The sequence below is a fragment of the Zalophus californianus genome, chromosome 9, assembly GCF_009762305.2.
Source record: "Zalophus californianus isolate mZalCal1 chromosome 9, mZalCal1.pri.v2, whole genome shotgun sequence".
NCBI classification, from domain to species: Eukaryota; Metazoa; Chordata; class Mammalia; order Carnivora; family Otariidae; genus Zalophus; species Zalophus californianus.
The window spans coordinates 81,613,502-81,638,480 of record NC_045603.1 but is presented as its reverse complement, the minus strand read 5'-3'; the positions used below and the strand labels follow the sequence as shown (position 1 = coordinate 81,638,480).

The 24,979-nt window shown below is 38.5% G+C and overlaps 1 protein-coding gene and 1 long non-coding RNA gene across 2 annotated transcripts in view; one reads left to right on the top strand and one right to left on the bottom strand.

Annotated features, from left to right (window-relative positions):
- The first annotated feature begins 6,502 nt into the window (after nt 1-6,502).
- The window catches only part of LOC113922300 (inositol 1,4,5-triphosphate receptor associated 2-like), a 34,695-nt gene continuing 16,218 nt past the window's right edge, over nt 6,503-24,979 (top strand). Inside the window, exons 1-2 of the mRNA XM_027594252.1 lie at nt 6,503-6,589; nt 12,038-12,645. Coding sequence (XP_027450053.1) covers nt 12,051-12,645 — 595 coding nt within the window. The 5' untranslated portion in view covers nt 6,503-6,589; nt 12,038-12,050. The remainder of the gene's footprint in view (nt 6,590-12,037; nt 12,646-24,979) is intronic.
- Nucleotides 19,928-23,959, bottom strand: LOC113921794. Its single transcript, XR_003519813.1, has 4 exons — nt 23,490-23,959; nt 23,188-23,311; nt 22,549-22,619; nt 19,928-20,734 (listed from the first exon to the last, which is right to left on the bottom strand). It is a non-coding gene; the product is annotated as an uncharacterized LOC113921794 (long non-coding RNA).

Below are 24,979 nucleotides of genomic sequence, written 5' to 3'. Positions count from 1 at the left end.
CCAGCCTGTGACCCAGTGTTTCTATCTTAGGCAAGGGCCCCCCGCTTTGAGTCTCCAAACCCTGCAGACTCCTGCGGTAAGCACCTGCACCACTCCTCCTCGGGGAGCAAGGGGTGTCTAGCTAGTTCTGCCACTTGTTGGGCCCCGGCTCGGAGAACAGTTGCCTGACCAAGCCCCAGTGAAGGGTATATGGCAACCCTGAGCTGAGAACCTGCTCCTGGGCTTATTGATCGCACCTGGCTTCCCTCACTCTGATGCCTAGAAACTCTGCTGCACTTAGGCACCCCCAGTCTTCCTGTAACCCTGGGGTCTCACTTCCTGTGAGACCACACTGTCCCATCTGGGATTCCAACTCACTTCGCCACCTGAGTACCTTTCAGGCAGGGATGTCTCTCACTGGAGCAGACTTCTAAAAGATCCGATTTTGTACTCCACTGCTTTATCACTTTCAGGTAGCCAGCTTCCGGAGGCTCCCTTTCCCCCGAGGTTTATGTTCCAACATATCACCTTGGATTCGCTTCTCTGCATCTCCTACATTGCAGAAAGTGGTTGCTTTTCTATTTGTAGAATTACAGCAATTCTTTTCTTAGATGTCTGGTTGAGTTGACGGTATTCAGAATGATTTGATAGCTATCTAGCTGAATTCCTGGGACCAGACGAAACTAAGGTCTCCTACTCCTCCTCCATCTTAGAAACTCGAGCCTTCCTCTGATTCCTCATTATCATTTCTCCTCCTGGATTATTGCTACAAACATCTAATTAATCTCACTGTTTCTACCCTTGACCCTTTACAGTTTTACACATTTATTCAGAGCACATATCTCCTCTCCTTAAAATCCTTCCAATGGCTTCCCATCTCACTCAGAGTAAAAGTCAATGTCCTTCTATAACCTTAAGGCCCTACATAATCTGTCTCTTCCATTAATGCTCTGACCTCATTTCCTACTATTCTTTTCTATTCTTTTCACTCTAGCCACACTGGCCTCTTTGCTGTTTCTCAAACATGCCTGGCAAATTTATACCTCAGGACATTTGCACTTGTTCTTCTGCCTGGATGCATTTCCTCTGACTAGTTCCTTCACTTCCTTCAGGTTTTTATTCACGTTAACCTTCTGGTGAGCTCTTCCCTGGCTCACCATCTACAATTGCAAGCCTTCCTCCAAACTCATTCTTCACATTCCCTTTATTTTTCTTTGTTCAGAATTTATCAGAGTGTAACATACTGTATATTTTTGTCAATTATGTTAACTTTATGTCTCCTTTGGTAGGAAGTAAGTTCTATGAGAGCAAGAAGTTTGTCTGTTTTGTTCACTGTGTGTCCTCAGCACTAAGACATGCCTGACACACACAAAGTCTTCAGTATCTGTCAAATGAATTAATTATAATGCTGAGAACTGAGCAAAATATGTAGACTGACAAGACAAACATATACAATAATGCTCACTTTTATACAAATTGTTAAAAATAGTTATTATTTTATTAATATTTCCACATGAAAAGTGGAGTTCTGCACTCAGATAACAAAACATTAGAATTATGGACTACTACAAAAGTGTGTGATTTTTTTAACCTTAGCAAATTCCCACAGTGATTGCTAAAAATTGTGATATAAAATATTATCATTCTTATGATACACTCTTTGAGCAGTTGATAATAATCACAAAATAGAGCACGAGAAACCTTAGGTAGGTTTAGTAATGATTTCTGGGTCTTGAATTTCAACTCATTACCAGCAGAGGGTGCTACCGATCCACACTTTCATATATATGTTTAAAAAGAGTTTTACCGGTTGCCTGGGTGGCTCAGATGGTTAAGTGTCTTAACCTGAGCCTTCAGCTCAGGTCATGATCCCAGGGTCCTGGGATCGAGTCCTGCATCGGGCTCCCTGCTCCTTGGGAGCCTGCTTCTCCCTCTGCTTCTCTCTCTCTGTCTGTCATGAATAAATGAATAAAATCTTAAAAGAAAAAAAAGTTTTACTGACTTTAAAATCAGGTTTCAACACTAAATGACATTATCTTACAAATCTACATTATATGGTAATGGATCAACCACCCAAAAATAACGATTTGAGTTTTAAAAATCTACTGTTTTATTCTTTTTGTACTTATTTAAAACGAGGATATTGTACATAGATATGATACAAAAATATACAGAAATAATTAAATCTCTCTTCTACCCCTTCCTTGAACTGCCAGTTTTCCTTCCCAGGGTTATCATTGTCTCTAGTTTCTCCTGTATTTATGTGTATGTGTGTTTCGCTTTGTGTTTGTACTGTATATTTTTAATCAGAAATGATGTAAGTACTGTTCTTTATCTTAGGATCAATTTATAACTTGACCACATAATTTTGGGATTCCATATTAGTACTTTTAAAAGCTTTTTCTTTTAAACAGCTGTATTTTATTCTAATGTGTGAATGAATTGTGATTTATATAACCAGTACCCTTTTGAAGGGTGAAGATTGTTTTCAATATTTTGCCTTTCCAAACAAAACAATAATAAATAGTTTTATATTTACATTTGTAAATATGTGCAAATATATCTGTAGGTTAAATTTCTGGAAAAACTGGGTAGCCCTTTGAAAAGTAATGAAGGTAAAGTCCTATTTGCCTACATACCAAAATAAATTCTAAATGTAGTCAGTCATGAAAGTACTAGAAAAAAAAATGGGAAATTCTTTTGTGTGATTTTGGAGTCAGGAAAGACTTCCTAAGGCTAACACAAACTCAGAATTTCACACAGAAAAGGTTGAAATTTGACTGTATTTAAAAAAACAACAACAACAACTCTGCATGGCAAAAATAGCATAAACCAGAAATAGAAATGACAGTTGTACAAATGAATTGCTAATGCATATTAAAAAGAAATAAATTTCTTAATATATAAAGAGCTTTTCTAAGTTGATAAAATCAAGCCCCTATTGAAAAGTGGCCAAAGAATACAAACAAACAGAGCATAGAAATACAAATGGCTTTTAACACATGAAACCATATTCATGAAGAGAGAAATGCAAATTAAAATGGCGTGATGCCATATTTCACCTATCAGATTGGCAAAGATCAACACATTGTGAGGGTGCATGGAACAAAGCAGGCTCACAGATTGTTGGCAAGATGATAAACTGATATAATCTCTATGGAAACCGATTTGGCAATAGCTATTAAAATTTTCAAAAGAAGGTTGGTGAAGTTTTCTTTTTCCTTTTAGTCAAATCTCCTTCTTTGAATTATCTGTATGTACACAACCAAAAGTAAAGGCTAAACAAAAGAAAAGGCACAGAGTTTAAAAATAAAACCAAAATATTTTAGGAGAGGTATTATGGGGACACCTGGGTGGCTCAGTCAGTTAAGCTTTCGACTTCGGTTCAGGTCATGATCTTAGGGTCCTGGGATCGTCCTGCATCTGGCTCCCTGCACAGCAGAGTCTGCTTGTCCTTCTCCTCCCTCTGCCTCCCCGCCCCCCCCCCCACCAGCTCGTGCACTCTCTCTCAAATAAATAACATCTTAAAAAAGAAAAAAACGAGAGAGGTATTATGCCTTTTGTGTAATGTGGATGGCAACCATTTTGGGCTATGGAAATTTACATGACAACCAAAATTATCCTTTAGTGTATATCAGTCAAGGTCCCTTAGGAAACAGATGGCACATTTTTTTTAAAGGGGAGGCTGAAAAGAATTTCACTCATGAAGGTGTGGGCAGGGTTAAGAGAAACAGTAGGAAGAAGGGAGCACCCCCTGGTGTTGGCATGATGGCTTTAGGAAGCCATTACCATCCCCAGCAAGAGCCACGGGAAGGCAGAGGTATAGAGCCAAGCGAGGATTGTTACTCCTGCTCTACGTCTGGATAGATCTGGAAAGGCAACGGATGATTTTCATTCAGCTAATATGTATCTTGGTGGTATCTTCAGGGCCTTGCTTTATTTCCACTTCCCTCCAAAAAGGAATTGCCAAATTTTCTTTCAAAACGTTCACTTCGGAATGGGACCCATAGATCACTTACTTTCCAATCCTTTTCTTTCTGGGATAGTGTCTTTATGAAAGTTGGCTTCCTGAAGACATTGCTTTTGTTTATTGAAGTTTAATTAAAAGTGATTTAAAGATGATGGCACCTAGAATATAAGAGCATTTCAGAATACATTATAAGAAATAGTACATTTTACATAGAGTGGGCTTTGAAAAATAAAATGTATGTTATGTTTGGCTATACTGAAGGAGGATTCCACTATCTAGTTTTCTTTCCTTCCTTCTTTCCTTTCTTCTAATAGTGCCCCCTTCCTTCCATCCCTTTCGATCTACTTTTGGTTGGACAGTGTGTCCCTTGGATCAACCAGAGTTAATCTCAGAGATTGAGCTGCTAATGTCTAGCCACATTAAAGACAGTTAGAAAGGGATATTGTTTCATGTAAATACATCTTTTCTTTTTTTTTTCTCACCTACTTACATAAGATTGCATTTCCTTGCAGTGTCCCTCAGTGGTTCTTGGATACAAGACAAGCAGTTACTTTCAGGTCTGGCAACGTCAGGGTCAACGTGCCTTAAGGGGAAATGACTTGGCAGGTAAACACCCTGCTGTTATTAACTCTCCAGTATATCGAAAAACCCAAAGCCCCGTCTTGTTTTTTGTTTTTTTGTTTTTTTGTTTTGTTTTGTTTTTGCTGAGTCTGCATTTTATCCCTTTATACTCTCTCCTGTGTTCACAAAGCATGTGTTTGGGGTGGGAGAAGCTGTTTTGGGGGAGAAGGCACGTTTCTGGCTGCTTTGGGGCTTGTGCTGTCCACGGGCAGAGAGCACAGTAGGAGCACATTCTGTTAGGATCCTATGAGGCAAACAACAAATAAATAATGGAATAATATGTTCATTTAATTCATTACACATCCGTTGCAGTTTATTGTGCAGGCTTTTCCTTTCACTACTTTGAGAAACATCAAGTGTAATACGCTCCTAGGGAGCAGGAAGTAAGAGTACAATTTGCCAGACAGGTGATATGGTCTAGTGGATTCAGAATTTTAATATTATTTTTGGCTCCACCACTAGCTTCCTTTATGACTATCAGGGAACTCTCTCTGGGTCTTACTGGTTTCGGTATCTGCGGGTTGATAAGATCACAAGCACAGATGTTATGATAGTTAACTTCCTGGGAAATTAAACAGAGCACATCAATGAGAGGAATGGGTTAATTGGTTCTTTCTGGGCACTCCTTTTCTTTAAGAGTACATTTACTATCTGAATAAATTAAAGGAGTTTCAGAAAGTGCATCCTACATGTGCTGTCTCATCTCATCCCTGCAGCAAGCCCTGGAGGTCATTCATAATATTGATTTTGCAGATAAAGAATCTGAAACACAGAGTTAAATAATTTGTCAGAGGTCACAAAACTAATTGGGCTGAGCTGGGATTTGAACTCAGGTTATCTGAATCCAGAGCTCCAACTCTGAACTACTACACTTCCCCTCGCTCTCCTTTGGGGACAGAAATGATGACCCACAGGAATAGGAGCAAATATAAAAATCTAGATATTCCAAAAATATTTTCAGAGCACCCCAGGCTGGGCGAGGAAGAGAGAAAATAGAAGTAGGAAATCACCAGTGCTAAGGGCTGTGAAGCATGTGATTAGGGAAGGAGGGGTCTGGCTAGAGAAGCCCAGGGGGCCGTAAGCAACACTGGCAGCTTGAGAACAAAATGTTCCAGTTACGATGTTTCTTGTATGTGTGGAACCCAGAAGCTGGTTTGCTTGTTTGTTTTGTTTCTAAGATGTCTGTCCTCCCCCTGCATAGTATTTCTTGGATGGGAAATGGCATTACAAAAAAAAGGTCCCTCATGTCTGAATCTGCCTGTATCTTCCCTATGTAGACTTAAACATTTTTTTTCACTATTCTGCAACCTCCCACCTACCTCGCGGTTCTGTTTACCCAGTGCTGCCAGGTCTCCCGACCTCACAGGTTTGTCCAAGCCCCTACCTTCCCCAAATAGTGTATTATTTAAAGCCCAGTTTATGTCTTACCTACTTAAAAAACACCTCTCAACTCACACTGTCCTCTCCCTGTCCCGACCTCCCAGGGAGTTTAATGTACCGCCCGTGCACTTCTTTGCTTAATTATTGCACTTTGTGTAGTCGACATACTGTGTCTGCCAAACCAGAGACAGTCCCTTAAGAGATGTCATGATTAATATTAGTGTTTTTAGAAACCATACAGCACTTGGCCCAACAGAAACGTACGAAATTTAGTTAAAAAATGACTTTTCCTCCATCCTGATTACAGAGATTATATTCTGGGTTATGTTCATTTTGTTGTTATTACCGTGGCGGGGAGCACACCAAAATGGCATCGATACATCCAAAGCAGTGGTCCTCCTTCCTCCTCTGTCTTTCCTCACCCCCCCCCCCCCCGCTCTCAAGATCTTGGTGCGACCCAAGCGGCAGGTGCAGCTGATCATTGGCTTCCCTTTTCTCCAGCTGTAGGTAGTTTCTCTGCTCGCTCCAGAGCGCCCCGGCGGAAGTCAGCTCCGCCCAATCATCTGATCCTGCGGGTCTTGTCTCTAGTCTGCTCTCAGAAGATGGTTCTTGGAGTGCTGGTAAAGAGAAAATAAGGTGGTGAGTTTTCCCCCAAGTAAACAGCTAAACTTTGGCGGATGCTGGCCTTTAGTCATCTAAGGTCAAGAAAGTCCCTTCTAAAAAAAAAAAAAATTCCCTTCTAAACAAGGCAAAGCCATCCCAGGGCTAGCCTCTGTCTTCTCCTCACCCCCAGGCCCAAACTCAATACGCTTGTGGCGCTGAAACTAGATTAGCCCCAGAGATGTTTTCACCACAGGCAAATCCTAGAATTGTTTTCAAAGGGGCGTTTGGATACCTAAGGTCCTGAATTGTCATTTCCAGCCTTAGTCATGTGCCATGTGTGTTAGTGGAAAGAGGTTATGTGGTTTTGTAGATTCCCCCCAAGAACTTGGAACCACCTGGATTCTTGCAGTTAGAGATTTTAGGTCTTCTCCCAGTCTCTGAGAGGAAAACCAGACCTCATATAATAAGAACTGAAACAGAAGAGCACAGTGAGTTTTCAGAAGCATATGTGTGACTATGCTATTTCAGGAATTGTTCCAGTATGAGATGTTTATCATAAGTTTGGTGTGACCCAGCCAAGGAGCTTAATATAACAGGGTTAAGTGAATGGTGGGAGGGGAGAGTCCCATTCTATGCCAGCTTGCATTTATTAGTAATCAGACAGGTTTGCAGATGAGACTCGCTGAGAATTTACTAAATCTGGGACTTGTGGTTTGCAAATCATTTTGATTAACAGCTGCTGTCACCTATCTTAGGACAGAAAAAAGTGTTATTATTTTATTACACTAAATATTAGTCACAAAGAGACTTAAAACAGTATAATTTGGCAAATATAAAATTTACTGGTTAAGTCGAAAACCATGCTCCGCCCTCGCACTAGGCTTGCTAAAGATGACTTTCCTGGGAACATCTTAGTGAACAGATGCTTCTTCTGTTTCCATGAAGAGTTTACTGGCATCTGTTAGTGAAGGGCTCTTTTGGCAAAAGGAATTTCTTGTTTATCTACATATACACACAGATATTTAAAAAAAAATTTTACATAACTTACTTAAGGGTTTTGCCTTAATTAGATCTCCAAAAACTGGGACTCAGGTGAAATATTTGCCTGAGTTTCATAATTAAGTATTGAACGATTATTAAAATATGCCTACCTGATCTAAAGTTTGGAAGCTTAATGTTCAAGAAATAATTGTTAGTAAAGGGAGAAAATACTTAAATGGTTGCTAAAGGAAAGATAATTACATTGTCAACATAATCTTTTGAGTTAGAGTTTGATTCAGAAGACTTTCTTAAAGAGCTTTTGAATACCACTAAAATCTTTTTTCAAGGACGCTACTTTTGTATCTTGTATAAATCTTTGCAAAGAAATTCAACTATTTCTTAGTGATTAAAGAATATGGATATTGAAAAATACAAATTATGTCCTTATGTTTGTCAATTCCTAAAGAATATGAAATACTGTCTACTGTACATAAATAGTGAATTTATTCTAACTCCTTTAGGAAGTCAGAACAACTGCAGGAGATTTCTGTAAGTCTCAGAGTGTAAATGCCTAGAGGTTAATATTGAACTCTGCAGTTACATCACTGGTGAAAATTAGATCCATAATGAGTAAAATTACTTTAGGTAAGAAACAAATCACATTATTTTTTAAGATTTTATCCATTTGAGAGAGAGCGCACAAGTAGGGGGGAGGGGCAGAGGGAGAGGAGGAAGCAGACTCCCTGCTGAGCAGGGAGCCCTACTCAGGGCTCCATCCCGGGACCTGAGATCATGACCCAAGCCGAAGGCAAACGCTTAACTGACTGAGCCACACAGCCACCCCCAAATCACATTGTTTTATAGATGTTGCCAGGCCTCGGAGGCTTTTAATCATTGCTTTGGATCATCAGGGAGATGGTTAAAAAGTGTTGACTCAAGAGATTTTACTATATATAATAAAGCAATTCAGGCAATAACGAGACTCAGATTCTAGAAATAACAATGAGGTGTAGTTCAGTCAATGAGAAATAAAATGAGTGAAATAATTGGTATGGATAATCTCTAACATTATTTTAAATTCAGCTAATGTGAATCTAAATGGAAATTCCTATAGCAGATTTGTGGTCCCAGTGTTCTGTTTATAACCATGATTTAGCAAACAATATAGCATTATGCACAGTGCATGACACATAATAGAGGCCCCTCAATTTTTCCATCCTCACTCCCAAACTAGGATAACCCCCTATTATAAGCTCCCAGAGACCCTGGCACTTTTCTTTCCCAGTGTGTAATTATATGGTTATCTCTGGGCTTTAGGGTTGCTAGATTTATCTAATAAAAATAGAAGCGGCTCAGTGAAATTTGAATTTCAGATAAACAATTTTTCAGTATGTTTTTCTTGTGCAACTTTTGTGATGTACTTATACTAAAAAATTAGCCGTTCTTTATCTGAAATTCAGATTTTTTTTTTAAGATTTTATTTATTTGAGAGAGCACAAGCAGGGGGAGTGGCAGGCAGAGGGAGAAGTGAGAAGCAGGCTCCTGGCTGAGCAGGGAGCCCAATGTGGGGCTCCATGTGGGCCTCAATCCCAGGACCCTGGGATCATGACCTGAGCCGAAGGCAGACGCTTAACCCACTGAGCCATCCAGGCGCCCCTGAAATTCAGATTTTCTTGGGCATCCTGGATTTGATGTGGCATTCCCGGTAGCTTGCTTGTTCATATCTGTATGTCCTGCAGACTACAGGTCTTAGGAGAGCAGATACTCTCTGGAGCAGAGGTATTAGCACTTTCTAGGTACTTGATAAATATTGGTTGAGTGCCTAAAAGGATGAGTAGTATGGAGTACAACTGAGGTTCAGAGAATTTAAAAGCAAAAAGCATTTCCTGGGGCACCTGGCTGGCTCAATCAGAGGAGCATGTGACTCTGGATCTCAGGGTTGTAAGTTAGAGCCCCACATTGGTTGTAGAGACTACAAATAATAAACTTAAAAAACAAAAAAACTTCTTCCCTTTGGGATTTCTACAAGTATACCATCTTTACACTGTGAATATTCAATCAACTAAGATAAAGAGGAAATTCCATTTAAAAGAGACTCTGAAGGCGCCTGGGTGGCTTAGTCAGTTAAGCCTCTGCCTTTGGCTCAGGTCATGATCTCAGGGTCCTGGGATCAAGCCCCACAGCAGGCTCCCTGCTCTGCAGGGAGTCTGCTTCTGCCTTTGCCTCTGCCTCTGCCTCTCACTCGTGTGTGCTCTCTCTCTCTCTCTCAAATAAATAATATCTTAAAAAATAAAAGAGACTCCAGGCAACTGATCTTGCAAATATAATTAACTTTCAGTTTTTAATTTGCAGTTAGTACTTTTTCAAAGATAGTTATTGCACAAGTTCAACTTGTATTTTTAAGTGTTATGGCAGATTGCAGCTAACCTTTTCTGTTGAGATCTAAAACTAAAAAAGGTTTGTACGGGACAGACAGGAGATGTTTCCAGGCCATATATGGAGGAGGTGCCCCAAATTTTGAAATCCTTATCATCACATCTTTTGAACTCAGACGTTGTGCTTTATATTAGAAAAGGCAAAACAAATTAATCTTGAGAACGTTCATTAGTTCATGAAGAGTCAGAGTCTTAAGTATACTCTTTTTAAGGTTTAGTTCATAAACCATGGAGTGGAGGTCACTTAGGTGAGTCATGGGAGTTTAGCAAGCAGATGGTAAAAGGAGAAAAATGCCTTGGAAAAACAAATAGAAATGCATGTCTTATATACTACAAATAGAAATGCATGTCTTGTATGCTAGGAACATTAATCTGGATTAGTCACAAATGCCCACAAGGCAAAGCCTTTCCCTGTGGCTTGAATGGCCTCCCACTACAGAGTTCAACAAGGAGGGTAGACAGGATCTGAGAGTTTGAGGTTCCAGTTTTAGGGCTTCTATTAGCCTTGTGCCCAACCTGCACTTCTGTTCTCTGGCTCTTGAAGGGACAAACAGTCCTTTCATATTGAGAACACTGACAGACTCTACTTGACATGAGGAAATTCGATGGCTCCTCCGGTGTCCTCGCCACAGTCAGCCATAGATTTAAAGCATATGTATTCACAGGTGAACTCTCTTCTGTCATTCCCACTACATCACTTCCAACCTCCCAGTGGAGCGAGGAACAGCTCCCATTTGGCCAGGGCAAATTCTGCAGATAAGGTGGTAGCTGTGAGGAGTTGAGGGTCAATACTCACGGGAGCTGGGGGACACATCTACAAGCCTGGTAATTGTGTGTATTACATATGACTGTGGCTTATCAATGATGCCAACAATAATGTATTGTGTATCTAGAAAAAAATCACATCATGGTTTTTGAATACAAGAATTAAAATTGTTTTTGAGGAAACAACATGCATACAGAGTTTAAACAATGTCTTCCAGTGATGGAAGACAAAATTTAATTAAATGACAAACATACAGTACAATTATAAAACCTAGGAGAGTTCAGGAAGAATAGACTCCAGTGAGTATACACTGATTCCAGAATTTCCATAGAGGAATGTGTTTTAGGCTTGGCGTTGAAAAATAACCCTTGAATATATGCAAAGGAGGGTATTGTCAAGTGACAACACAAAGGTTGAGATGATCATGACTCTAATTAGTAAAGGATTCTGCTGGAGGGAACTTCATTGGCTAGAGCTGGTGGTTGTCAACTTGGAGTAAAATGAAGCCAGATTTTGAGGATTTTTGAGTACCTTCTAAATACCAGTCTTTCTAAATACTCCTTCCAATTATAGTTTTTTTTTTTAATTTCTCTACCTTTTGTTCATTTTCTCTGAGGGGATTTTTTTAAGAAAGATCTATGAATGGAAATCTTAAGGTCCTAAAAATCATCACTTTCAAACTCTGTAACTCTCCAGCTATTTGTAACTATTCAAGCTATTATAACTCTTTGCCTAGGTTAATTTAAATTTTGCCAGTTTAGGCAAAATTTTGGATTTATTTCCACAGGGCATATATAGTAAGTTCTCATTAGATGAGAACTAGAACAGTACTCAAATAGGAGCTGTAAGCATCCTTACCATCACCATCATATGTGACATATTATTATAAATGAAAAGCAATATGGTTAGGAGTCAGCCTCTTGAGCAGGACTGCCTGGGATCAAATCCGGCTCCAGCACTTATCTGGGGTGACTTTGGGTATGTCTCTTATTTTCTCTTTGCCTGGAAATGGAGATAATAGTAATGTCTACTTCATAAGGTTGTTTTGAGAATGAAATGAGTTGATACATGTAAAGGATGTAGTACCATGCCTGGCATGTGGCAAATATTTTATATGTGTTAGCTGTGTTTATTTTCAGGAAATTCAAGTGCCAAAGTTAAACACACGGAAAGTTGTTTAAACCAATCATTTAAAGACCTCTTAATCCCTCCACACGTGATTGAGGACTAAATTGAGTTGTTAGATTATTGTCAGGACAATACTAACTTAAAAAAAAATGTCTACTTCTGCCTGCACTTTAGCCACTTCATCTGCATGATCGGAGGAAGGTCAGCAATGGCTTCTGCGAGGAAGGTCACTGACAAGCGGCATAACCCAGTGGAAAGCATTTGTAGAAAAATCAGAGCCATCCAAAAGAGAAAAGAGATTTCAGATCCAGTTCAACAAATTCTCAAGTATCAATCTAGCAGTTTTGATAGTCCACAGATTAACACCAAGAAAGATTTTGAAAAGGTACTGAAGAACATGGCAACCACTCCTATTCCCTCACCCAACACTTGTTTCTCAAGTATTGAGAAAGACGATGCCATCATTATATCTCCTCAAATAATGTCTCCAAGAATCCCATCCATTTCTCACCTCAGCTCTCCCGAGAATGCAACATACCCTATTCCTCTCACAAGTTCCGAAAACCTCTCAAGGCCAAGATCACAGAGCTCTCAGAATTACACATCTCGGGTATCACAGACTAGGAAAGGGGAGCACTTCTTTAACAAGGATTTGAAAAACTGTTGTAGTGAAAATAATTTTAGTGCATCAACACTTGACTTTGATTCAACGTCTCATAAAAACTCTGAATGTTTTACTCCTCAGGAATCACTGGCGAAAAAATTATCTCTAAATGGAGCTGGTAAATATTAATCGTTTAATGTTAGTTCTTCCAATAAAGGAATAAGCACTTTCTGAATACCTGAGTTAAAAAAAAAAAACCAATCCACATGATTAAAACTTAGATGGAAGCATCCATCTTTCCCTTTTTAAGTATGTTTCTTTTTCTCTCTTAAAGAATTTTTCATTTTTAAAAATTATTTTTAAATTTTTTAACTGATGTATAGTTGACCCATTTCAATTATGTACTTTATTAAATGCTCACCATAAGTGTAGTTAATGTCTGTCTCTGTGCAAAGTTATTACGTATTGTTGACTATATTCCCTGTGCTGTACTTTAATACCCATGACTTATTTATTTTATAACTGAAAGTTTGTACCTCTTAATCCACTTCACCTATCCTGTCACCTACCTCCCTTCTGGCATTCACCAATTTGTTCTCTGTATTTTTTTAGTCTATTTACTTTTTGTTTTTGTTTTTTAGATTCCACACATAAGTGAAAGTAAATGGTGTCTTTCTCTGTCTGACTTATTGCACTTAGTATTATGCCCTCTAGGTCTATCCATGTTATCCTGAATGACAAGATTTTATTCTTTTTTATGGTTGAGTAATATTCCATTGGGTATATATATATATATACACCACTTTTCCTTTATCCATTTATCAGTAGACATTTAGATCACTTCCATATCTTGGCTATTGTAAATAATGTTGCAATAAACATAGGAGTGCATATATCTTTTCAAATTAATATTTTTGTTTTCTTTGGATAAACACCCAGAAGTGAAATTACTAGTATTTTCATTTTTAATTTTTTGAGGGACCTCCATATTGTTTTCCATGGTAGCTGTGCCAGTTTACAATCCCACCAATAGTTCATAAGGCCTCCCTTTTCTCCATATCTTTACCAACAGTTGTTATTCTTGACTTTTTGATGCTCATTCTGACTGGTGTAAGGTGATATCTCACTGTGGTTTTGTTTTGCATATCCCTAATGATTAGTGATGTCAAGCATCTTTTCATGTGTCTGTTGACCATTGGTATGTCATCTTTGGGAAAATGTCTGTTCAATTCCTCTCCCGATTTAATTGGGTTATTTGGTTTTTTGGAGTTGCTTGTTATTTCTATGTCTTGGATATTAACTTCTTCTTGGATATATCATTTGCAAATATATTCTCCCATTCATTTTATTGATAGTGTATTGCCGTTTCATTTTATTGACAGTTTTCTAAGCTGAGCAAAAGCTTTTTAGTTTGATATGGTCCCAATACTTTATTTTTCCTTTTGTTTCCATGTCCTGAGGAGAAAGATTCAGAAAAATATTGCTAAGGTCACTGTTCAAGAGTTTACTGCTTGTGTTTTCTTTTAGGAGTTTTATGGTTTCATCCTTTACATTTTGATATTTAATCCATTTTAAGTTTATTTTTGTGTATGATGTAAGGAGTGGTCTAGTTCCATTCTTTTCCATGTCGTTGTCCAGTTTTCCCAGTATTATTTATTGAAGAGACTATCTTTTCCCTACTACACGTTCATATCTCCTTTGTCACAGATTAATTGACAATAAGTGTGGGTTCATTTCTGGGCTTTCTATTCTGTTCTATTGATCTATGTGTCCGTTTTTGTGCCAGTACCATACTGTTTTGATTACTACTGCTTTGTAATATAACTTGAAATCTGGGATTGTGATGTCTTCAGCTTTGTTCTTCTTTTTCAAGATGGCATTGGCTATTTGGGGGTCTTTTGTGGTCCCATATAAATTTTAGTATTTGTTGTTCTAGTTCTGTGAAAAAAATTTTTTTTAATTTTAGGTAGTTAACATACAGTGCTATTTGTTTCTGGGGTAGAGTTCAGTGATTCATCACTTACAAACAACACCCAGTGCTCATAACAAGTGCCCTCCTTAATACCCATCACCCATCTAATCCATCCGCTACCCACCTTCCTCCATCAACCCTCAATTTGTCTCTATAGTTAAGGAATCTCTTTTAGCTTGTTTCCCTCTCTCCTTTTTTCTTTTCCCCTTCCCATATGTTCATCTGTTTTCTTTCTTAAATTCCACATATGAGTGAGCTCATATGGTATTTGACTTTCTCTGACTGACTTATTTCACTTAGCATAATACACCCTAGCTCCATCCATGTCATTGCAAATGGCAAGATTTCATTCTTTTTGATGGCTGAATAATATTCCATTGTGTGTGTGTGTGTGTGTGTGTGTGTGTGTGTGTGTGTGTACGTGTACACATACCACATCTTCTTTATCCATTCATCAGTTGCTGGATATTTGGGCTCTCTCTATAGTTTGGCTATTATTGATAATGCTGCCATAAACATTGGGGTGAAGGTATCCCTTCAAACCTGTATTTTTTGTATCCTTTGGGTAAATAAATACCTAGTACTGCAATTTCTGGGTCATTGGATAGTTCTATTTTTAACATTTTGAAGAATCTCCATACTGTTCTCCGGAGTGGCATCAGTTGACATTCCCCCCAACAATGCAAGAAGGTTCCCCTTTCTCTGCATCCTCATCAACACCTGTTGTTTCTTGTGTTGTTAACTTTAGCTATCCTGACAAGTAGCAGTATTTTGATAGAGATTGCCCTAAATGTATAGATTGCATTGGGTAGTATGGATATTTTAACAATAGTAACTCATAATCCATGAGGATGGTATATCTTTCCATTTTTTTTGGTATTGTTTTTAATTTCTTTCATCAATGTCTTATAGTTTTCAGACTACAGGTATGTCACCTCTGGCTAAATTTATTTTATTTTATTCTTTTTGATACGTTTGTAAATTGGATTGTTTTCTTAATTTCTCTTTCTGTTTGTTATTGGTGTATAGAAATGCAACAGATTTCTGTATATTGATTTTGTATTTTGAGACTTTACTGAATTCATTTATACTTCTAAGAGTTTTTGCTGTAGTCTTTAGTGTTTTCTATATACAATATGTCATCTGGAAATAGTGACAGTTTTACTTCTTCCTTACCAATCTGGATGGCTTTTATTTCTTTTTCTTATCTGATGGCTGTGGGTAGGACTTTCAGTACTGTGTTGAATAAAAGTGGTGAGAGTGGACATCCTTGTCTTGTTCCTGATCTTAGAGGAAAAGCTCTCAGTTTTTCACCATTGACTATGATGTTAGCTGTGGGTTTTTCATATAAGGCCTTTATTATGTTGAGATATGTTCCCTCTAAACCTCCTTTGTTGAGGCTTTTTTTATCATGAACGATGTACTTTGTCAAATGCTTTTCCTGCATCTATTGAGATAGTCGTATGGTTTTTCTTCTTCATTTTGTTAATATGGTGTATCACATGGATTGATTGATGCATATAGAATCATCCTTGCATCCATGAAATAAATCCCACTTGATTGTAGTGAATGATCCTCTTAATGTACTATTGAGTTCAATTTGCTAGTATTTTGTTGCGGATTTTTGCAACTATGTTCATCAGAAACACTAGTCTGTAGTTTCCTTTTTTGTAGTGTCTTTCTGATTTTGGTGTTAGGGTAATGCAGGCCTCATAGAATGAACTGGAAGCTTTCTGCTCTCTTTCTTTGGAATATTTTGAGAAGAGTAGGTATTAACTCTTCTTTAAATGTTTGGTAGAATTCAATTGTGAAGCCATATGCTCCTGGACTTTTGTTTGTTGGGAGTTTTTGATTACTGGTTCAATTTCAATACTAGTAAGTATTCTGTTCAGATTTTCTATTTCTTCCTGATTCAGTTTTGGGAGATTGTATGTTTCTAGGAATTTATCTATTTTTTCTAGGTTGCCCAATTTGTTGGTATACAACATTTTGCAGTAGTCTCATAATCCTTTGTATTTCTGTGGTATTGGTTGTAACTTCTGTTTCATTTCTGATGTTATCTGAGTCCTGGATTTTTTTTCTTAAGATTTTATTTATTTGTTTGACAGGAGAGAGAGAGAGACAGTGAGAGAGGGAACACAAGCAGAGGGAGTGGGAGAGGGAGAAGCAGGCTTTCTGCTGAGCAGGGAGCCCGATGTGGGCTTGATCTCAGGACACCGGGACCATGACCTGAGCTGAAGGCAGACGCTTAATGACTGAGCCACCCAGGCAACCCCCCCTTTCTTTTCTTTTTTGATAAGTCTGGCTAAAAGTTTATTGGTTTTTGTTTATCTTTTCAAAGAACCCAACTCTTAGTTTCATTGATCTTTCCTATTGTGGGTTTTTTTTTTTTTTTCAGTTTCTATTTCATTTATTTTCCTGCTTCCTCTGCTTCTATTTCTTTTCTCCTACTAACTTTGGACTTTGTTTTTTCTTTTTCTAATTCCTTTAGATATAAAGTTAGATTGTTTATTTGAAGTTTTTCTTGTTCTTGAAGTAGGCCTATATTGCTATCAACTTCCATCTTAGAACGGTTTTTGTAAGTCCCAAAGATTTTTGAACCAACAAAGATTTTGTGCTTCCAATTTCATTTGTCTCCACGTACTCCTTGATTTCTTCTTTGATTTCCTCATTGACCCTTAGGTTGTATACTAGCATGTTGTTTAGCCTCTACGTGTTTTGTGGTTTTTTCCAGTTTTTTTCTTGTAATTGATTTCTAGTTTCATAGTACTGTGGTTGAAAAAGATGTTTGATCTTCTTAAATTTACTGGTACTTATTTTATGGCCTAATGAAATCTGTTTTGGAAAATATTCCATGTGCACTTGAATGTGTACTTTGTTGTTTTTGAATGGAATATTCTGTATCTGTTAAAGTCCATCTGATATAATGTGTCATTTAAAGCCACTGTTTCCTTATTAATTTTCTGTCTGAATGATCTATCTGTTGATGTACATGAGGTGCTAAAGTCCCCTAATGTTATTGTTCAGTTTCTTTCTTTATATCTGTTAATAGTTGGCTTTTTGTATTTAGGTGCCCTGTGTTGGGTGCATAGGTATTTACAATTGTTATATCCTCTTATTGGATTCATCCCTTTATAATTATGTAAATGGCCTTCATTTTTTTGTTTCAGTCTGTGTTTTAAAGTGTACTTTGTCTAAGTATTGCTACCCCAGCTTTTTTTTTTCCATTTGCATGAAATATCTTTTTCCATTCTTTCATTTTCAGTCTTTATGATTTTAGTTTAGGGTCTCTTGTAGACAGCATATAGATGAGTCTTGTTTTTTTATCTAAGTCGCCCTATATCTTTTGATTGGAGCATTTAATCTATTTACATTTAAAGTAATTATTGATAGGTATGTACTTATTGCCATTGTGTTAATTATTTTCTGTTTTTGTAGCTATTCTCTGGTCCTTTCTCCTTCTCTTAGTCATTTCTCACAGGGAAGAGAATTTCTTTAGTGTGCTTGGATTTCTTTCTCTTTATTTTTTATGTATTTATTACAGGTTTTCGGCTTGTGGTTACCACGAGGTTCATATATAACATCTACGTATATAGTCATCTGTTAAGTTGATGGTCACTGAAGTTCAAACACATTTTAAAAGAACCACAGTTTTACCCCCCTCTACATTTTATGTATATGATGTCATATTGGGTAGCCCTTCACTAATTTTTGGAGGTGTAATTGATTTTACCACTTTTGTCTTTTAACCTTTATACTAGCTTTATAAATGATTGATCTAGTATCTTTACTCTGTTTGCTTTTACCAGTGAAATTTTTCCTTTTATAATTTTCTTATATCTAGTTATGACTTTTCTTTTTTCACTTAATTAAGTCCCTTTAACATTTCTTATAAGGCTGGCTTAGTAGTGAGGAAGTCCTTTAACTTTTGTCTGGAAACTCTCTCTTTCAATTCTGAATGATAACCTTGCCATGTAGAGTATTCTTGGTTGTATTTTTCCCCCCTTTCAGCACTTTGATTATATTGTGCCACTCTCCTTTGGCCTGCAGTGTTTCTGTTGAAAAATCAGCTGATAGTCCTATGGGGTTTCCCTTGTACCTGTTAACTCCCCCTCTTGCAGCTTTTAAGATTTTATCTTTAATTTTTGCTATTTTAATTATTATGTGTCTTGTCAGTCTTCTTGGGTTCATCTTGTTTGGGGCTCTCTGTGATTCCCGAATCTGGATGTCTGTGTCCTTCCTAAGGATAGGGAAGTGTTCAGCTATTATTTCCTCTAATTTGTTTTCTGCCCCCTTCTCTCTCCTGCTTCTGGGATCCCTATAATGTGAAAGTTGTTATGCTTGATGTTTTCCAAGAACTTCCTTAACCTGTCCTCATTTTTTGAAGTTCTTTTTTCTGTTCAGCTTAGTTGCTTTTCACTACTTTGTCTTCCAGATCACTGATCTATTCTCCTGCATCATCAAATCTGCTATTGATTCCCTCTACTGTATTTTTCACATCAGTTTTTATATTCTTCAGATCTGGCTGATTCTTTTTTATATTTTCTATCTCTTTGTTAAGGTTCTCACTGAATTTATCAAGTCTGGCAAGCATCTAATGACTGTTACTTTGAACTCTTTATGAGGTAGATTGCTTATTTCCATTTCATTTAGCTCTTTTTCTGGGGGTTTGTCTTATTCTTTCATGTGGTTCATAGTCCTCTGTCCCTTCATTTTGTCTGACTCTATTCATTACTATGTATTAGGTCAGCTGTCTTCTAGTCTTGAAAGGAGTGGCCTTATGTAGAACATGTCCTGTGAGGCCCAGTAGCAACCCCCCCCCCAGCCCACAAAACCAGGTGTTCCAGAGGTGTCCCTTGTGAGGCCTATGTGTGCATTCCTCTTATGACTGGGTCATGACTGCTACTGGTCCTCTGGTGGGCAGGACCAGCCCTTAGCCCAGCTGTCTGCAAGATGGGCAGCAGGGCTTGCTCCCAGCACAGCTGAATGAAAGCTGTGATGTGATGGATACAACCTGATCTGGGAGTAAGGATGGCTATTTAGGTGTTGGTTATTTCTTTATAATTTTTTATGCCTATTTTGCATATTTTACCAGTGTCTTGAGTAATTTTTTTGAGCTTACCAACTGGTTTACCAGCTCCAATCATTGGAACTTCTTACATGTCATCAGTGATCCCTACTAGAAATATATACCTCAAATTTATAAAATCAAGATACAAAATTTAGCTCAAAATTGTTAATTTTAGAGTATGTAAAAGTTACTATCCTTACAAGATTTAGAGTCACTCCCAAACATAGCCAATGAAAGAACTGACAACCTGCATGCCCCAAGCAGAAAGAAAGCCAAGCCACATTCTTAGTGAGGCAGGCCGGCTGAGTCCCAAAACCCAGGGGGCGGTTGCAATGGACCAGCCAGGACCCTTCCTTGGCTTCACGCAGAACAGAAATCAAATGTGAGCCAGAGAAAGTGGAAACAGAGTTTATTGAATAGTGTGACAGACAGATAACAGCAGACGGAGTGTCTGGGAGACTCAGAAAGGAGTGAAGAATGAGTCTCATCATTGTTAGGTGTTTGTATTAGGAGAGTCTAGGTACATGTTCCTCCAGGAATCCAGAGTAGGGTACAGTCAAAGGCAAGCGTCAGGTGAACAAGAGGTGTTATTCCATAAATTACTGAAGATAAGTGTATTGATGCCAGCACCAGTTGAGGTTTGTTTGAAGCTAATGTTCTGGGACATGTTTAGGATCTGGCTCTTCTTATATGTTATCAGGTGTTTGGGGCCTAGGACAAAACTCAGTGATTAACTTGCTGTCCTCTGCCTGTTGCAGGATCATTGAGTGGGCAGAAAGAGCTGAACTTTTACTGTATGAAGCTGGTGGTTGGTTATATGCTTAGTGCTCAAAGGAGAGGGGACATGCAGGGAGTATTAGATCATAAATGTTTTCTTTCAGTTTCTACTCATAAAACTACTTTTGCAAGATTTCTCTGGTGCTTATCATTGAGCTTGATATTAACTATTAGAAGTACAGGTGGTCATAAGACCCTTTAAGAATGTAGCAACCAGCACATATTGGATCCTTATCGGAACGATGCAGGCTATAGGTCAGCCTTCTGGGCTAAACGCGAACATTTTTCTGCTTCTATCCCTCATCACCCCTTGAAGTGGGAAGATAGCTTCTTTGGCTTGTTCAGAGACAAAATATGGAACATGAGTCAATAGGGCCTAGCAGAAAAACAGCAGAGATGGAGACTTTCTAAAATGGAATCCCTTCAGCTTTCCTACTTCCTTAAGACCTAAAACGATACAAGCAAGAAGGAAATAGTTAATTCTAGGAGATAAAGGATCAATAACCAATGGGTCTGGATTTGGGAAGGAAAGAACGATGTGAATTTTTATTTCCATCTTTAGACTGGGCTGAGGAACAAATCTATTTACAAAACTCTTGAGGATCCTCTCTGGGTTTAGGAAATTCTTTAACTAAGACCCTTAGTTCAGACTTTGACCAAGGAGTGAAAGATGCCTGATGAGGATCTCTGGTGGTCCTGAATGGTCTTATTTTTAAAGATTTTATTTATTTGACAGCTAAAGAGGGAGAGAGCACAAGCAGGAGGAGTGGCAGAGGGAGAAGCAGGCTCCCCGCCGAGCAGGGAGCCCAATGCGGGGCTTGATCCCAGGACCATGGGTTCATGACCTGGGCCGAAGGCAGTCGCTTAACCAGCTGAGCCACCCACGTGCCCTTGGATGGTCTTATTTTTAAAAGTACCTGTTTAATAGTCTCTTTAGCGTGGAAAGACAATTCAGAAAGAGGATAACGAGAATGAATGCTCAAAGGATAGAGGGGAGCATTAGGAGTTACATCAGTCTTATAGTCTTATTTTAGCTACATTGTCTCTTCATTAGCTTTTTGTAATGAATCAGTGGAACTACTTTGGAATTTTGAAACTTTTTAGAGGCTTCTGCATGCCAGTTACAACAGGTATCCCATTCTGTTTAATTTGGGAACCCTTGCTTTCAAGTGCACTTCTTAAATGATCTTACCTAATTAGAAAAGTTCCCCATACTGGCCATTGTATTTCTAGGTTGTAATACCCTTGAGGGCTGGGAGCAGTTTGGTAGGACCCTAGCTGCAAATGGAGTTAACCCACATTTCTTCTATTCAGCCATATCTACCTGCAAATGAAGTGAAACTCACATTTCTGTCTGGCCTTATTTTGAGGCCCCCAACCTGACAGTTACCAAGCCAAGTTCCACAGGACACAAAACAAGTTTAGTGAGATTTTGCTGTTTTTGCTAGATAACTGAGATTTCTGGAACTATAGTTCTTAGACACAAAATAAGCAGGTGTGTAAGAAGGTGGCATGCATGACTCTTAGCATTTAAGAATCCCATTAGCTACCTGCAAGGATATTTAAAAAATAAATAAATAAATCCCATTACCTAAGACTGTGGGTTTCTCAGAGCCAGACTATACCTAAAAGGGATGTGCCACAGGGTTGGGGTTTGTGTATGTTTTATAGTGTACCTTGTTGCATGGAAATTTCCTTGCAGTTGGTGGGTGACCTAAAGTCAATCTAACACATTCTGTGGCCAACTTATCTTGTCATGGGATTCTTTTTGAGGTGACTAGTGCTCTAACAGCCTTTAAATGCTCAAACTATGCCTACCAACTTTTGCAGCTTTTTGGCCTCCAAGATCCCTACAAACAAACCTGTCCACCTTAATGTATCAGTAGCAACCTAGAGATGTTACTGTAGCCTGGCCACAAGAAGGCCCTGTATGCACCACCAATTCCTGTGGAAACTTGAAGTTTTCCACTATGGGAATTGTGGTCTGAAAGGCTAAGGGCTTGGTTCCAGGCAGACCCTTCTGCCAGCTCAGTTGGGCTCTGGGCAGAACCACCAGCTCCACTGGGCTCTGGGCAAATATGCCAGGTCAGTTGAACTTAGGACATCACTGTCTGCCCCCACAAGCTGACCTGCCCTGTAAAGGAAAGCCAATTAGATTGAGAGCTCAAATACAACAGAGCAGAGCTCAGAACTGAGAGGAATTTACCCACAGCCCTTGGAAATGACAAGAAAAACAGAGAACTCAAAGAGTTCATGGGTACCATGGCTGTGTGTCTCATCATCCCCAAACGTTGCTGGAAGTTCACTTTGGATCCTTTTGCTGCCACCAAATCTGTTAAAAAACAAAATTCAACTGAGTAAATTTGAAGGTCTAATTGGCTTTATTAAATGATTTATGAATCAGGCAGCATCCCATCTAGCAAGTAGGAAGGAATTCAGAGGTGTACAAAATAGAAGGTTTTTATAAGGACAGTGGAACAAGAACATTATTAGCAGAAGAAAAGGATTTTTCCAGGCAAAATGGCTTTCCCTTAGGGGGAATAGTGGGAAGGATTTGGGAGGGATTGGGGTGGAGGATGGTGGTGTCTTACCATGCGGATTCTTCCTTTAGGGACAGAGAGGGCCCATGAAGCAGATTTGTTGGTACCCATCAGAAAATTCCCCATTGACCAGTTGAAACTACATTTCTGGGGGATTGAAACTGCAGTTAGATTACGTATTGAGCTCTGGTTTGGGACTTAGCCTAAGGGACACTAATTTGGGCCTGTGGTTTTCTTTTTAATAAGGCCTACCTCTGTTCTTTCATTAGGTGGTGCAAATGGTGATATTCTATCATTCCTTCCTAATTTCTCAGCTGGAATAACTGATGAAAAGAAACTCCTTCCTGCTACATCACCTACCTGGCTATCCTAGGTCTTCTTTCCCGAAGGAGAAGCAAGATAAAAGCCTGATTGTGTTTCTGATCACTCAAGAGTAGGTTGGGGATGTTGTGCCTTCTTACCCCTGTACACTGGTGCATATTTCCTATAAACAAGAACATTTGCTTGCCTGAATATGGAACAGTGATCAAGATCAGGATGTTTAATATTATTGCAATACTATGATTTAATTCAAAGTTTGTTCCAATATTCTCAGTTGTTGTCCCAATCATATACTTTACAGCTTTTTTGTTTTCTGGACCAGGTTCCAATTCAGTTCACACCTTGTATTTAGTTGTCACAGCTCTTTAGTTTTCTTACATCTGGAGAGTTTCTCACTTCCTTGTCTTTCATGACCTTGAAATTTTTGAAGAATATAGGCTAGTTACTTTGTAGAATGTCCAGTATTTTCTCTTGAGTATTCAAGTTATACATTTTCACAGGCACACTACAGAAGTGATGTTGTATTCTTCTCAGTACAATATATCAGGATTTTAAAATTTGATCACTTGATTAGTGTAGCGTCTGCCAAATTTCCCCATTGCAAAGTTATATTGTTCCTTTGTAATTAATAAATAATTTATGGGAAGATATTTTGAGTCTATGTAAATCTCCCATTCCTCATCAGATTTTCATTCACTAGTGTTAGCATCTGTGCTATTGTGCTTTATAATAAGAAATACATATTTGATCTTTGTCCCATTTCTGGCCCTGAGCTCCTAAAACATAAGGAATTTCTTAAATGATGAGAGCAATAAAGGTGTCTTTTGTTATGTTAATGAGGTGACTTTTGGGCCTCACCTAAGGACAGGGGGCTGGTTGCTAGAGGAGACAACTGCAGGATTAGAAGGTTGGAACTTTAAGCTATTCTTCCCTGACCTCAGGATGGGGGAGGGGCTGGATATTGAGTTCTATCATCAACGGCCAATGATTTAAACAATCTTGCCTATATAATAAAGCCTCCACAAAAACCCAAAAGAAGATGGTTTGGAGAACATCCAAGTTGTTGAACATGTGAAGATTTGGAGAGAGTGGTGTGCCGGAGAGAGGGCATAGAAGCTCTGTGCCCCCTCCCCACACCTTGCCTTGTGCATCTCTTCCGTCTGGGTGTTCCTGAGTTATAACCTTTTATAATTAACTGTGGATCTAGTGAGCACAATGTTTCCCTGAGTTTTGTGAGCCACTCTAGCAAACCAAAGGAGGGGTTCATGGGAACACCCAATCTATAGCAGGTCAGTCAGAAACACAGGTGATGTCCTAGACTTGGGATTGGCATCTGAAGGTTGTAGGGGTGGGTCTTACGGGATCTGACACCATCACCAGGCAGAGAGTGTCCAAATTGAATTGAATTGTAAGACACCCAGCTGGTATCCAAGAATTGCTTGGATGTGTGTGGGGGGAGAAAAAAATCTCCACATTGGAATTTGTGGTTAGAAACATGGCATCCACTGGTATTTCTTGCCTAAATCAATTACTACTATAATTGTTGCCAAATAGAAATATTTTTTATCTCCATCATTCTTTCTATATTTCTTGTCAATCTACTGTAAGGGTTTTACCTTCTTCCTAATTAATAAATTAATATCACAAGGAATTCTGGATTCTTCTTATATCCAGTGGTTTATAATCTATTACTATCATTATTTATTTTGAAGCTCAAATTGTCCCAGAGTTGGCTGGCAGGATATTATTTAAGGTGGCTTCTATATCTGTTTGGTATGTTCCCATCTTTCTTTGAGCATTTAATTACTTCCTGGTAATAGCCAGATGTCCC